This window comes from Nesoenas mayeri (genome assembly GCF_963082525.1).
Source record: "Nesoenas mayeri genome assembly, chromosome: 16".
Lineage (NCBI taxonomy): Eukaryota > Metazoa > Chordata > Aves > Columbiformes > Columbidae > Nesoenas > Nesoenas mayeri.
The window spans coordinates 5122347-5138775 of NC_137562.1; the positions used below are offsets into that span (position 1 = coordinate 5122347).

General features: G+C 39.9%; 1 protein-coding gene across 1 annotated transcript in view; it reads left to right on the top strand.

Annotated features, from left to right (window-relative positions):
• Positions 1-16429, top strand: part of DOK5 (docking protein 5) — a gene marked incomplete at both ends in the record, with an annotated part of 39909 nt that overhangs the window by 8803 nt on the left and 14677 nt on the right. The window contains one exon of the mRNA XM_080354864.1: positions 10347-10454. Within this exon, the coding sequence (XP_080210990.1) occupies positions 10347-10454 (108 nt within the window). The remainder of the gene's footprint in view (positions 1-10346; positions 10455-16429) is intronic.

A 16429-nucleotide genomic window follows, 5' to 3' on the forward strand; every position in this document is an offset into this window, starting at 1 on the left:
CAAATATGGACCTAATTTGATTCAAAGAAATTCCCACCAAAACCCCAAAAAACAGGCTGAAGAACTCTTCTAATTTTTGCTCAAGAGGCAGAAGACAGGAGATTATGCAGATCATGATTTGGAGTATAGAATTCATGTTTTGATGGTGGCCCATTTTAGGAGCAGGAACAGCTTTTCTTGTGCTTCCAGCATACATTTTCTGCTAAATTACCTTTCACGTTCTTCTTTGGAAGATAGGCTTAGTTCATTAAGCAAAACAATGAGACTCCAAATTTTATAGTTTTTTTTCCCAAACTGAGATAACTAGGAAAGAAGTGCTTCTTACCCATTTGCTGAATTATTCTAAAGATGAAGTTTTCATTTTAACCAGTCTAATGCAAACCTGAGCAGAGCACCCTTTTTCTTCCACTTTTACCTTAAACTCTTCCCTCATCTTCTGCCAGTTGTGGGTCCCAGTTCTGCTTTTTCAATATTTGTTCTTCCTTTGTTAGACAAAGCTCTTGATGAAAGGGTGTGCTGAGAATGATTGTAGAGGCAGTGAAAGGAAAAGAAAACCCAATTATAAGCAGATGAAATTTAGTCTTTCACAATTTTGATGCCTTTTCATCATCAATTCGTTACACAGTATGAAGTTAGTTCTCCTGCTGGTGTATATGGGCATTGCCCTGAAGTTAGATCAATGATTAATTAACCTTTTGCAGTGTCTATGGAAACACTTGAAAGAAAGTGACAGAGGTGAGGTCTGCACCTGAGACTGACATCTTAATTTGATGTTTGTGTAGTTTTAGATATACCATAGAAGCAAATGAATTGTTCCTGTTATCTTCTTGTCTGACTTCATCAAGTGCTGCCACAAATACCAGTGGAAGTTCATGCTATTGGAATGAATAGTGTCGTTCGTTTGGTTTGTTTTTTGTTTGTTTTCCCCCTTTACTGAAAATAATGTGACTCGTTTCAATTCATAAGATCAATACAGTAAAATCAGTGGTATATCACCCCAGTAATGTACATGTAGGAGATAAACTTGTCTTTTTACTTACCAAATAATGCTTATCTGAGGAGCTACGGCTGGCAGATTAAAAAAATTGCTCTAAATGCTCCCACTAATGTCTCCACACCAGTAAGGATGGAATTAGCTGATTGTACTGAACTAGCAGCATACTATTGAGTGGCATACTCTTGGCATGGTGCTTAGACTAAAATACAAGTGGCTATTCTCTGTTAAATGAAGTAGTGCAAATTAAGACAGTATTCTGCTAAGCTTTCATAGACATTTTCTAATGCAGCAGTCATGCTTTCTTGAGGATGGAGTCTACTTGTATGTGAATGAGCTCTCAAACTCTTCAGTTAGTAGTACACAGCTGGGACATGAAAAATTAATAAAGTTGTGTTTGTCCATTTTGAACTAATATGTAGATTAGCCTTAGCAAACTCAAGAGGACTGCAGGAGCCAGTAGAAAGCTGAAGTCTACCATGGAAATGTTGGCTCTGGAAGCCTCATTTTAATCTGTATCTTTTTTAAGTCACTATTAGACTATCCCCACCAACCTAAAACAAAAAAACCAAACCACAATAAACAAACAAAATGATGAACAGTTTCACCTGGTGAGTAGCTTTAAAAGTTCTGGCAGAGCAAGGGTATGTTCAGAATCACCAGTTTGTGCCCAGGCTGGAGCTCATTGACTGATCACAGGTCCACAGGCTCTCTGCTGTGACTGGGATCCTTTTGTGCACAAGCCTTCAGTAATTCAGGATAATTGGAAGGTTATCACTCTGAAGCCAGTGCAGCAAAGTACATGAAAAGGGAAATGCATTTTGACTGCTGTGGGCTTCTCCCTTCACAGCTTTGAACAGAGTATCAGTCCAGATAGAGCTGAGGCAAATTACTTCAATTATTTGCTGCAATCCTGTAAGGCAATGCTGAAGTGCATTTTACTATGATTTAATGGGCTGTAATTCTGTCACTTTTAACAAAGCACTGTATTTTGGTGAAGTCCAGCTTGCAGTGACTCACTTGGTAGCATTATTTGCTCTTTCGTGCAGGTTCACTTTGATTTTAAAACTGATGTAAGCTCCAGAGAGGCTGGGGGAATGACCTGTGACTGCATAGCTTTGATGTTGGGATTGAAAGAAAAATGTGGAAGGAACAAGATAGATTTACCTTGTGTTGGGATGGTAGGATCGACTAACCTTGAGACTTACTGGAGGTGTCTGTAGGCATGGGAAGTAATGTGTTGGTTACAGGAAACCTATGATGCTTTCTGAAGCTTGCAGTTAAATTAATTGGTGAATGGCAAAGAATGACAGCAGGCCAGAAATGGGCAGTTATACCCATCTGTTAGTTATGGGCTTGCAGGGCATTTGTCATCCTTGGCTCTCCAAGTGGCACATAACAGCGTAATTAACTGAATTTAACAGGTGGGTAAATAGCAACAGGTACAGCCAAATTGTTCGAGTCATACACGGAAGACTGAGAAACTAAAGATCTCCTCCCATGTATGGCTATGGATACTGGCAGCTTACTGCTGAAGAATTTACTGACATAGACCTAATTCATGTGCACTTTCTGCCCTTTTTTTAAAGTCTCATTATGTGCAATCTTAAAATTACAAGTCCCACTCTGAAATACAGCTCTCACAAGTGGTTGTATGCTCTGGGGGGCTGAAACAAAGCCTGTTGCTGGGACTTTGTGAGCAGGTACAGTTTATCTCCAGGCGTGGAGCAAGTCCCATCCCTGCGTTCTGCTGGCTGAGTGCAGGAGAGTGTCCCCTGCCATGGCCGGGGCAGCTGGGCTCCTGGGCTTGTTCGAGCTGCTACCAAGGGTCAGCACACGTGTGCTCTGCAGCCTCTTTGCATCTGATGTGCTAATTAGTAAGCTCTGCAAATTGTTAATGAGCTGTATCAATGCCATTTTCCCCCTATAGCCCATGTAGTTAAAGTTACCAAATCAGATACTTAGTGACCAAAAAAAGGAAAAATTCCAAACCATAATTCATCACAGTTATTTTCCATTACTCAGCAGTTACCTAATTCTAACACAGTGCTAGTTTGTGTTAATTCACTGGACCGCACTAATGGCCTGACCCAGCAGGACAGCACATCTCAAGCTTTGACCCAGTGTTTAGTCGGCATTGAAGCCTTTGCTATTTTTTCTTCCTTTACTAGTTAGAGTCCTAGGCTGATTTCTCCTATCCAGTTTCATGCCTAGAATTAACTGTACCCATATATAAAGCTTAGCATATGTTCAGGGAACCAAATCAGATACTTAACTCTAGTCTGAGTTTTTTTAAACTGTCACTAGCAAGAGAGGAGTTCAGCTGTAAATGCTTCTTGGCACTTTTGGAGACACTCTAATGTCTTTAATGCAGCCCAGAGTTATAATCTTTTCTGTGTATGATTTTTAAAAAATGCAACAAATCAACAACCCTATACTTTAAAGCCTGGAAGTCAATAAAGAAGAGTTTTAAAGTAGAAGGATATTTCAGGTAATACTCTCTTTCTAATGCTACTCCATCCAACTTATCATTTTTGTATGGAGAGTAGATTGGAAATTGAAGTCTTGCTTTTAGTGTCTTTTGAGTCCTGAAATTCCAGACAGTCATTAGAGAATCTGAAAAATGGAGTCAAGTTCTATATTTCCTGCCATCACATCAAACAGCATGACTGCTTATCTTCTGTATTGTTTATTACATAGTGTAACTTATTAACACATTAGTTTATCAACAAGTCTCCTGTGAGTTGCATGTAAGGAGCACCTGCCAATGTAAATCCAAGGCACTGTTCACTGAGTGGAGAAGAGAAAGAAATTACTCTTTTGCAGAACACTTAGGATACTCATGTGGGATAAGCAAGTCCTAGATCCCAGCCCTGGACACTTTCAGTTGCTGAGGATGTTTTGGCAGTAAGTAAATCTTGTCTATGGAATGAATCCCATGTAATCATGAAGGACAAAAAAAAAAACCCAACACCTAAAAAGGTTTAGAAGAAAGTGGCCTTCTAACTAGTGTGCCAAGTGAGAATGCAGCTGTAGGCTCAAATCCAGCTGTTTGGTGTTTTAAACTGAGGCTGGAGGAATGGTTTTGAGTTCTGAGCCTGAACCATTAACAAAAATCCCACTTCTGGTTGAAGCAATTCCAGTTGGAAGGGAAGGGGTAGAATGAAAGGGTTTTTGAAGAGGAAAGACTCTTAGAGCAGTAGGCATCCGTTGTGACTTGCATTAATAAGAATAAAAGAAGGTGTATGGATTCCTAAAGATCTGCCAAGCATTTTTTAATGCACTAGTCTTATAGCAAGTTCTGGGCAGTGCCAAAGCTGGATTTTGTAACTCAAAAAAGCTTTGCAATACTGAGCAATATTGTACATTCTGAACAGGCACAGAAACAAGATTACAGCTTTATTCCCTATTAGCAGCTGTGGATGACTTCTTCATGTAAAATATTGTTGCTGAAGATATATACTGAATGAGAGGAAGGAGTGAGGTTTATTTCTTCACAAATGTGTTTCTTGGGGGAAGGAGAAATCTAGATTATTTTCTTTAGTCCCCCAGAGAAGAAGATAGCTTGATATAAAACAACTTTGGTTTATGTAGTCATTATAACCTGATCACAATGAATAATATGATATCGCTTACTCATAACACACTCACATTAAATGGGTATTCTGGGAAAATGAAATTGTCTTGTTGCCAAGTGCAGCGATATCTTTTCAGACAACATGTAGACAACTTCACTGCTTACTTTATGAAGCCAGTGAACCAGTGTACATTTCTATGCACCATCTAAGTCATGCTAAACTCAAGTCAGTACAAGTTAGGTATGTTCACAGCTATGTGGTTCTTTGTAGTAATCTGTCTACTTGCAATTATTTTATACTTACATTGTGTCTTTTCAGAATGGGGTAGAACTGAACACAGCTGCCAGTATGGGGATGAACTAGGCAAGGAACAAAGCTGGCTGGAAAAGTAGAGTTATAAACTTAAGGAAGAAATACATTGAAATTAAGTACTTCCATTTCATAAAGTCACAGACAGATTGTGGAGTCTTCACTAGAGCCTCACAGTCCGATTCAAAGTGTTGCATAAAGCATCATCATACTTGCTGATACCTAGACCTCTTTACTAGAAAGAGTCCTCCGGTTTTTCATGAAGAAACAGCAACCTAATGGAGATCTACTGCTTCAGACATGTCTGAGGAGAGAGTGTAATTAACTGAATGGGTTGCAGTCTGCCTTTGTTGGCACTATTTAATTTTTCCAGATGCAAAGCAAAATTCTAGATCCAGTCTCTTCACAAATTTCCTTTAGTCGAAGGATACTATTTCAGGGCTCTTTACAACCTTTTGAATTGGAAGTGACATATTAAGGCATTTTTTAAAATGGAAGAATTAAGATCCAAACACTTAGTGCTAGCAGCACCCTGTTGGAAGGGACCTTGTACCTGGAACTCCAGTCCGCTGGTTACTCCCTGGTGAAGTTCAGCAAAAATGCTCCGATAGTTTTCCATTTGCAGCTGAGGTACTTCAGTGGATGAGGTATCTACCAGCCTTGAATAAAGTGGCAGTGGTTTTTTTCCTACCAAAAAAAAAAAGGTTCAGAACATACTGTAAGAAATTTCTTGTGTTATTATGCTGTGTGTTTACTAGATTATCTGTTTCTAGAGGTTATCAGAATCACAAAAAGCAAGTTCTTGGCAATAGCCGCAGCTTTCTAGTAATCATCCCAAGCTACAAGGTTGTACTTTCAGCTACCGTTTTTAAAAAAGTGAAGCTTATGTTTATTTGACAGCAAGTTCAGTGTCCCTGCAAATGCAGCTCATTGGAATTCTTTGTTTTAGGGCAGAGAGCAGCAAAACACAATGCAGGAATAAAACAGAGCGGCTTTCCCTGGAGGTTCACTTGTTCACAAAGGAGAAATTTGACAGATGAGACTTTGTGCTACTGTTTCTGACCTCTATATCCCTCTTAAATAACAAGCAAGTCAGGGGTGGGATTGTTTGATCCTGAAGCAAAATAGGCTTACTTGGCCATAGTGCAGTGGAAGCTACATATCTTAGTTTTCTAAAATGGCCAGTTTTAAACCCTGTGACCCAAGATATGAAAAATAGCCTCCCCCTTTCAATTTCTAAATACTTGGCTATTTCTGGATGCTTTTTAAAATCAGTTGCTGAACAAAAGTATTGAGGGGTGGGGTAAACTTGCTTTGGATGGAAATACACATTTATAGTTTCTAAATTAAAATGTTTGTTTCGTGTGTTGGAATAGTTCATGCTTTGTGTATAAAGAATGGGAATTTAGGCACTCAAATATCTAGCTCTTGGCTATCTTTTTTGATCAGTTAGGAGGTGGTGAAGACTGACACGTCTCCCTCTGCACACCTATTTCCAAGACGGGCCATGGGTTTGGGTCATCACGTAGCACAGCAAGGCTCCAGTTTCAGCTTCCCTCTTGACATGACGCTATTTTCAAACCACAACTGAAACATGAAACCCAGGAAAGGCAAAAGAAATGTTTCCACTTTACTCAGCCAGATGCTGAGCAGTTCCAGCTGAGGTTAATGGTTCCTTTGCCTCACGGTGTATTTCCAGCATCAGGAGGAGCTTGGGGGTAGCTGAGCAATCCCGCCTGGTTTCTAAAGTGCAGCACTGAGAGCAGGAATCCAAATACTCGGATTGCATCATTCCTTTGAAGTCACTCCTTCTTTGACTTCAGTTGTGGTAAAGATTTATATCAGCTGATCTTTAGAGCCAAAAATAGAACTGTTTGGACATGACCTTGGACATGCATGTTGGATCACCTATCGGGGTTTCAGATGATCTGCTTTGTAAACAGTCATGTCATTTCCCTAGAGTTTTACATTGTTGCCTGCTCGATGGGCTATTTGAACCTGAAATTTTCAGGAGAGACTATAGGAGGTAGATGCTAATTTTTGATACTCAAATTAAATTTTGAGTTAGGCTTCCTCACCAGATCTCCCAGGGAGAGCTTTGTAAGTTTTAGGTGTTATGTAAATGACAGCTATTACTGTTCTCTCTCAGCTCATCAGATCCTGATTTACTGTTTGGATTTTCTAATCACTGTCAGCCCAAGTGTTTGGAATGGAAGTAATTACAGCAGTACTTTCAACTAATTCCTGTTCATGGAGTAGTAGTGAAAATGTTGATTTGAGGGATAAGTGAGCTAAGTATTCATGCTGGAATAGTCACCTGAGAGCATTTGGGGCTGGTTCTGGCTGCTGCTGTCAAAATGGCTGTAACAGCATAAACAGTTCACACACCGTCCTCAGCTTGAAGAAATCCTGACAAGTCTCAGACACGTACTAGATCATGATGGCATCAAAGACCTAATGACTTTCTCTGTATTGCAGCTCATAACAGGATCTATGATTAGCTCCCTGTCTTGGGCACCACATCGTGTCGTCTGTGCATTGAGTGCTTTGAAGGGCTTTCAGTGCTCTTAGGGACATACTGCCAAATTGTTTATTCATAGGATCAGAGAATGGTTTAGGTTGGAAGGGACCTTTAAAGGTCATCTAGTCCAACCACCTTTTTTATTGCTTTAGTGCTAGAGGTTTAGGTTGTCATATGGTGTATGCTCAGTTAAGATGGTGCTGGGTGTTCATCTGTGAGATATATGAGTCATGGGAGCATAGAAATGTGACTGCGATAATAGTACCCAATCTTGACGGCTCAATTAACTCATTTTTGAAAGTGCTAGGCAGGTTTCATGTGAGGGGATATATCTTCTTTTTGGGTTTGTTTATATAAGGTCAGCAGAGAGGAGTTAACCGTCAGATCACCAATATGAATGGGATTTTGGACTGTATGTTCAGGCAAAAAATTGTCGATTGTCTCTAATCAAAGCAAAATGCTTTATTCTACTTTAATCTACTATTGCAGTAGAATCTCTCTGCCTAGCGATTCCCTAAGAGGGGAGAGCTGACTAGCTCATGCAGGAGGAGTAGGAAGTTCAGGGGGGAATGTTCATGACCTGGCTTTGCTCAAGTTAGCCTCAGGAGTGCCATTTGTTCTTTATCGGTGTAGTTACCAGGGTCGCAACGATGATGTCCTGAGGCACTGGCGTAATGTATTCCAGCCCTGGGACTCTTTTGAGTTAGAGAATTGTAATACAGGAGCGGAACCAAAACTTAAAGGCCAGTATTATATTGTAGGCTTATTTGGCTTTTGCATCCTTGGAAGTACTTATATGTAACAGGTTTTTTTGTTTGGTTTTTGTTCCACCTCCCCCCTCCCTGACTCTGATCTAATAATTAGTTTTGGATTAGTCATTGTTGAACTACAGTAATAAATTGTAGTAGGACCAACTTACAGCTATCTACCATGCTTGACTGGAGTTGATTTTTAACAGTACTTATGTTCCTAGTGGCATTTGGAAGGGCGATAACCATCCTGGATCTGTGCCTCGCTGGAGGCAGAGCAAAACTTTATTTCCTCATTTGTATTAAAATGTTATTCTCCTCCTCTGCCCCTAAATCTGTGTGCTGCAGAGCTCACTGTTGCAACTACAGCTTTGAGATGCTCACCGACCCAGCGAGGTGCTTCTGACTGCAAATGGTCCGAGTAGGACATCATAGTGTTGTAGTTGTTGTCCTCGTATGTGTTGTACATTGGCAAATGCATTACTAAAGGATTCTGTTTTCTTCTGTGGACTTCTGATTGTTAAGTTAAAATGCAAAGCAAAAGGACTGAATGCTCAAACTTTTGACACTATATTTTGGGCAAGGTTTTGGAGAGTTTTTCTTGTTAGATGTGTTGAGGTTATCTTGACCCAGCAAACAAAACTGTCAGAACGCAAATGTAGAAAGTCTCTTCCAGTGTAAGTGTGTGTAGATCTGAATTGCCTTTCTAGTGGTGAGCTCTCGTTTTGGTCAGTGTTTAGTAATTCTTGAACAATTCAATTCAAACCCTTGCATTAAACAGGAGAGGTTGACTGCCCAATAAGCTGGAAAATTGGAAGAAAATGTTGATGGGTTCAGCTGGTGCCTGGCACCAGAGCAGCCTGTCCATATGCTAAACGCTTCTGCAGCCAAGTGGGCCAGGAGTATGAATGCCCACATGTGAGGCAGGGTAATAAAGCTGGGTGCATAATATGGTTCTCCGAACATCTTTATAGAAACGGCTAAAAGCTGGTGAAAGAAGCACAGCTAGTCGACTAACAATCATTTTTGGGCACATAGATAAAGTTATAGCTACTTTTAGTGGACATAATTGTTTTGTGCTGAATACATTGTTTATGGTCAAGGGCTGATCAAGGGTTCAAAGGCTGGAGTTGCCTTGTCTGCTGGTTACCTGCTGGGTGCTGGTTTAGCTGGGGGCAGTGGGATGTTTTGATGGGTCTTGTCACCGATCACTCCAGTGAATTTGTGCTGTAAAGGAGTTCTGCTGGAGCTATGAACTACTTGATAACGGTTGACCAGACTTTTTAAAATATTTTTTTAAAAAAATCACACTAAATTTAGTGCTGGGTTTGTTTTATTTCTAACTTACCAGGTGTTACTTTGGCATTACTGATTAAATGTAGGCTGTGAACAGTTGGCAAGGCTTATAATTCTTTCCTTCTATGCAGCCAGTATGTCATCTAAGCTGAGAGCTATGGTTTTGAATGTAAGAGGATAGCAGAAAGTGCACCATAGTTAAAGAATAGGTGAGGAGACTGTAAGAAATGGTGGCAGAAGTTTGAGAGATGAGGTGGCTTAATGCTGTAGATGGAACGGTGTTTTTTCAACCACTCTGCACAGACAGATTCTGCTCCAAGTGACTTGAATTTAAATTTAACTGGACCTTGAAAGCAAAACACCAGTTGGCAGAGTTGTGCTGGGTTCTACAGTTAAATGATCTTTTTCTTTACCCAGTAATTCAGTTCCTTCTCCCTTTTGTGTTCTAATATACCATTATACGTAGAATATACACTTACAGATTTATCTCTCATAGTTGTGTGATGGAATGTCCATTCCTACCTGTCTGCTCAAGCTTCGTGTGTGTCTTAAGCATGCAAGACTGGAAACAGTAACAAATCCACATGGAAAAGTGTTACTTTATTTTTAAAAAGCTTTTTCCTAGAAAGCCCTGCATGTGCAAGCAGAATTACAGCCCTTTCTTCCTTAGCACCTTTCATGCACAGATGCACTGTCTTCATAAGAATTTCTCATGTATCATAATTCAAAAGAAATAGGTTGTAACTAGCCATTATTTGATTTTATGTTTTGTCTGCACTACTGAGAATCATTAATTGTAGCTCCAGAGCAACAGCTGATTTATGCTTTTAACTTTTAGGCAAATATTAGTGATATTCAAGTCACTGGAAATGCCCAGTTTACTCTTTTTGTGCTTCTAGATTTACCAGAGATGCTGGTTGGTATTCAAGAAAGCTTCAAGCAAGGGGCCAAAGAGGCTGGAGAAATTCTCAGATGAACGAGCTGCTTACTTTAGATGCTATCACAAGGTAAGAATGGCTAATATGGTTGTTTCTGAAACTGTCTTTTTTTAATGGGCAATCAATAAAATCTGAAGTTGACATGTATTAGTTGTCCTGAAAACTGGAACTTTCTTTTAACTGTCAGGGTCCTAAACCTGCTTGTATGTTCATTCAGTGGAGGGGCAGAGTAAGTGTTCTATTTTCTGCTTTGTAGCAAACGTCTTGCTAAACTAGTGGAAAATGACTATATTTTGAGATATGGTGTCCTTTTCTCTCCTCAGCCCTTTAAAATCAGATCTGAAATACTTTGCAATGACTGCTACTCTTCATAATCACAGTAACAACCATCCAAGGTAACGTGTAAATTAAAAAAGCTGGGCACTTAGAGGTTCTCATTTTACTAGGAATTTGCATCTGTGGGAAGACAGTAGACAGCTACAGAAATGAAGGGCAATATGCAAATTTTTCTTGCAATGATGATGTGAAAACCTTTTGCTAAATTCACTGGTATTAAAAGAATGAAGTTTTTCCCTCTAATCACTTCTCTGGAGTTATGTGCACATTTCATATTCATTTGAGAATTTACATGTGTAATTCTCTTGGGCATGGAGATGGAAATAAGAGACCCTTTAATTTATAATCATTGTTGGCAAAAACTTACTATATTAGAAGATTAGGAATTATATGCATAAATTCCTAGGAGTTGGCGGGCACAGCTCAGCTTGAGGCTGATCTGCACTTACTCACTTTGACACACATTTAGGAGGAAATCTTGAGGGAATACTGAATCTAAATTCAGACTTTCAGTCTGTCTACATGCCACATGATTTGTAATTGATCGGTCATAAAACCTGTGGCTATTTGTAGTAAGTCATGCCCAGAAATAATGCATTCAAATTTATATTAAGCAACTTTCAAAAGTAATGAGAAGTGCATTTTTTATTTGATGTGTGTGAGCGTTACACAGTGACAGTAAGACAACTTCCAGCTTTATGTGAAATGTTGCGTTTATATTAGTATGGGTCTGTCAATTATTTATGCAAAACTGCATTTCTTCCATTGTATTAATGCAATATATCAACAGTACATGATGACTTGAAGTTCTGATTAGGGAATGGATATGAAATCTAAATAAGGCTGGATTCCTCATCTGGAATATTGTGTCCAGTTGTGGCCCCTCAGTTCCAGCAGGACAGGGAATTGCTGGAGAAAGTCCAGCGTAGGGCAACAAAGATGCTGAAGGGAGTGGAGCATCTCCCGTGTGAGGAAAGGCTGAGGGAGCTGGGGCTCTGGAGCTGGACAAGAGGAGACTGAGGGGGGACTTATTCGTGGGGATCAATATGGAAAGGGTAGGATGAGTGTCAGGAGGATGGAGCCAGGCTCTTCTCGGTGACAACCAATGATAGAACAATGGGTAATGGGTTCAAACTGGAACACAGGAGATTCCAATTAAATACGAAAAGAAACTCCTTCCCGGTGAGACTGTCAGAGCCTGACCCAGGCTGCCTAGGGAGGCTGTGGAGTCTCCTTCTCTGCAGACATTCCAACCCGCCTGGACACCTTCCTGTGTAACCTCATCTGGGTGTTCCTGCTCCATGGAGGGATTGCACTGGATGAGCTTTCCAGGGCCCTTCCAACCCCTGACATTCTGGGATTCTGTGTGATTCTGTGAAAATCTGTAGGTTAGCACTTGTTGTGTATGTCACCTACCAGCAGTTTCCTGCATCTGGATCTGCAGACTAAAGCGCCATAGAAAGTCCCACTAGCTTTGAGGGATTTTCAGGTTTAAGTCAAGCTTAGTCTATAGTTAGTAGTTACTTAATATTAAACTATTGCTTCTTTTGGCAGTGGGGCTCTGCAGTGTCCCTGTTTTTTCACTGTGGTGGTAAATGAGGCTGTCTTCTAGTGCTACAGTCATCAGCTATTCAAGTTGACGAGTCCTGTTTATTTTTAATGAACCTGGCTGAAAAGAAGCTAATGAATATTAAACAGCATTTTCTGGCTAAAATCTGTTAACTTACAAAGAGCACAGGTGGATAAAAATGAGTTTCTTTTTTAAATAAGCCTTTTAAATGTGTGAAATGCTAAGGTAGTGAATGATGCAGCTTCTAACAATATTAAATATGAGGTGCTGAGAACGTGTCACTGCTGCTCTATACTGCTCTATAGTTGAACTGATTCTTATAAAAAGCATAGTTGATTATTAATAAAAAAGCCAAACCCCCACAATTTAATATTGTGAACTCTTCAACTAACAGTACTTGTCACCTGTTTTTGATGTATAATGTTAACAGGACTTTGGTACTCACGACATCAATCCGGAGGTCTAGGACAGTCATTGCTGTTGTCTTGATGTACATTTGATCAGCAAGAGCCGCTGATTTAATAACAACTTGATGGTGTGTAGAGGCTTTTCTGTGACTATTCTAATTCTGTCACCCCTAGACAGAAGGCTGCTTCTCTTCGTCTCTGGCAATAAAGTTAATCTTCTAAATGAGACGCCCAGCCAGTCCTGTTAACGTGTCAGATGTCACCGTGTCAAATGCTTGTGCTAATGAATCTAAGGGTGAATGCAGTTCAGGCTGATAGATGATACCGTAAGAGGAAAACCTCACTTACAGATGACCAAGGTTTCATAAATACAGTTGTTAACTACCTACCTGGCTTCTGAAGTGATTCTCAAATGCTGTTGAAAACAGCATCAAATCTAGAAAACTGAGGAGCACCTGCTTACCCCATCAGTCTCAGGAAAGTTTTAATCCATCATAAAACTGTAAAGGGTAGAAAAAGAAAAATGATGAATGGAGCTAATTTTTCAATAGCACCTGCCTCCTTCACCGAATTGTTTCATTTTGTCAATCTTTATTTTATTTTTTTTTTTTCTCTGTGATGAATTAAAGTACAAATGTTACTTCGATTTATTATTGGAAAGAGACTGCCCAGAGCATTTGTTCTGTTGGCACAGTGGTGGTACCAGTCACTGGAGCTGAGCTGCTGTGGTCTGAGCCCACACAACATCTCCTTGACCACTTTATCCAGTCAAGGTCTTTCCTTTATCCGTCTGAACCTGGGTCACAAGCAATTTTTGAGGTGTCTCAGTGTCTCTGTCATATTGGGGGACTCCAATTTGTTCATATTTGAATGCTTGACATATGTGTCTTCTGCAGCCAGGCACCAGAGGCTGAATTTTCACATCCTTGCCCCTCAAAGTTTAAAACAACAAAAGAAATAAGTACTTGTTTATTTATTTATTTTTAATAATGCTGATCTTGAAATAGTTTCTAATCTTGTTCTATTTTTGAAACATGGAAAGGTTAAAGTGTCCTAAAATACAGGTCATTTGAGAACAGTCATCTGTAGCTTATGGAGTGAACTGGAAATTTGCATACACAAAGCAAACTGCCCACTTAATTCATTTGCTCCCAAAAGGGAGAGAAAATAATTAGGATCCAGGCTACAAAATCTAGGCAGAAAGTTGCCTTTCAGGTAGCTGTCTGGTTTTCGCTTGGTAAATGTAAATAATCAACCACAAATTACCATATGCTTTCACTAAATAATATTGGAGGAAGGAAGAAATTCTTGTTTCTCCAAGTGACTTTTGACTTTGCAATGTGCCAGAAAAATCCTTAATATTCCAATACAAAACCAACTAATTGCATGCTGCTGACAGGAATATACTGATTCCTCGAGGGGATCTAAGTTTTAATCCGATTGTATTAATCTTGCCTTGAAACAGCAGAAGTAATTTAAACAGTCTTTCTGTCTAGTTATGGAATAATCCATTTGGAAAATTGAATTGTGTAATTTGTAATTGTTTTCCAGGCTGGCTAATGCAAAACTGTATCGGTAGCAAATGAAATGTTTAAAGTGTGACCACTCTCCTAATAACTCGCTGTTAAACATTTATTTTAATGAATACTATCACTTACTATGAGTGAAATGTCTAGTTTGAGGCTTTAAAAGAATTAAAGTAACTTGTCAGGATATATTGGTGTCTTCACTATGATGCTCTACAGCGAAGCTCACTGCAAATCTATGGAAGGACATACCTTGTGCATGGCTCCTCTGATCCTGTGAGTGATGGTAAAAACTGAATCTCTAAATCTGGTAGTTGATCCTGGCTCTAACTTTGAAGAATCCAGTGTTGGGCTACAGGGGGGTGATGGCCCATGTGTGCAATTCTGTACGTGAGCAGGTGAAAACTAGCTGATGATTTTTCCCATTGAAGAAAGAGAGATATAAGCATGGCTGTAGACTTTATTTATGTATAATTGTATTTCTTAATAAATATTTTAAAAGCTATATAAAAGTTTAGTATGTTATGTATACTTAATAAGTTAAATATGTAGGAGCAAATCTTATAAGCAGGACTGGAGTGGAATTGCAGCAGCATTTTCCATTAAATATTCCCCTGGTGTGTCCTGGGAATATTCTACCTGTACTTATTGTGGGGGGAATTTTCAGGAAGCCAAGACAGAAGCTTGAAGTCCTTAACTGAGATTAAAACGCAGGATACTTGAAAACCATTGAATGTGGCAGTCATGTAGGCAATAAATGTACTCCCTTGTGTTGTGCTCTGAAGCCCACCTATATTTGAGAATAATGTACTAACTCAAATGATAGGTTAGATGCTAAAGACCATTTTTAGTAAACTGTTGGCATGTTTTTGAAGGGAATCGAGAGAGAGAAGAATTTTTGCCTGTATCTGGTCAGGGTGAAGCTCTGTCTGTCTGTACTGTTGGTTGGGAAATGAATGATGAATCCCTGTTCCTGGTTCAGAACTCTCTCACCGCGCAGCTCTGCAACTATTTTAGTTTTTAATCTAATGAAATATATATCAATTATATGGATTCTCATGTTAATGTAAAGGAGGGGATAAGTGTGCAAAGGGAGGTCTTAAGCCCCAAACAAAATATCATTCTTGTGATTTATCTGCTAACACTTTCTCAGGTCTGAAATTCGTGATTTACCCACCTTTTTAGAATTAACTTTATAAATGTACATTACTTATTAATCTCGGACAAATAAAACATACATGAATGAAACTAACCGTGAAAACACTGTTTTGCAAGAGCCTGGCAGGAGGAGAGTTATTTAAAAAATGCCAAAAAACAAAAAAAGAGAAAACTTCAGCGTCAAATATTTGCAGGTGTTTGGTGTCTGCTCCTGACTCCTTTCCAAAAATGTGGTAGAGGGGATGTCAGCAGCCTGCCAGTTCTTCAGTGTGAATTTGGTGTGTATGTGCCAGACAATTTGAACCATCTGTTGCATAAGGATGAGCAACAGGAAGGCTATTTAGGCATGGGGCATAATGATGGCATTCTGAAGCACCTTGCTGGGTGACACAGCAGGTCAAACATCAAGTGATCTTTAGACAACTCCCCCCTTGGGAGCACAGATGTGCTGTTGAGCCTTGGCAGCAGGAACAGCTTCTTGGCTAAAGCTGGATCCCACCAGAAGAGACTGTTACCCCCTGGACGCCTCTGAAAGATGAAGGAAACTGCAGCAGTTCAGCCACAAAAATGGAAGAAAGGGCAGTTGCTCATTGAGTATATTTTCGCCAGACATAAAAATCACATGCCACAAGGTTGTGTCCAGGACAGAAGGCATGCATGAGCTGAAAGACTCTTCGGTGTGCTGTCACTTGTGCCACTGACTTCAGAACGAGTCTCAGAGTGCCAGATTTTGTCCATCTGTGGTGCTCCTTGTGTCTGGTACTGAAGAAAAACTTAGTCTGAAACCATCTGGGAAGAGACTAGAGTATGTGCATATTACTGTAGACATTTGGCCCGGGGGCAGAGGTCAGAATCAGGGGCTACCTGTCTGTCACACTTCAAAGGGAGATGCTTTGGTGTCAGCTTGTGCAGCTCGGCAGAAGCAAATGCCATCAGGAAATCTTCAGATGCGTGCGAAGACTTTCAGATCATACTCTGTGAAATGCCATTATACAAGAGCTCTCAAGCAGTCAATCCAGCACAAATAACCCAAGAGCTGCCAAATGT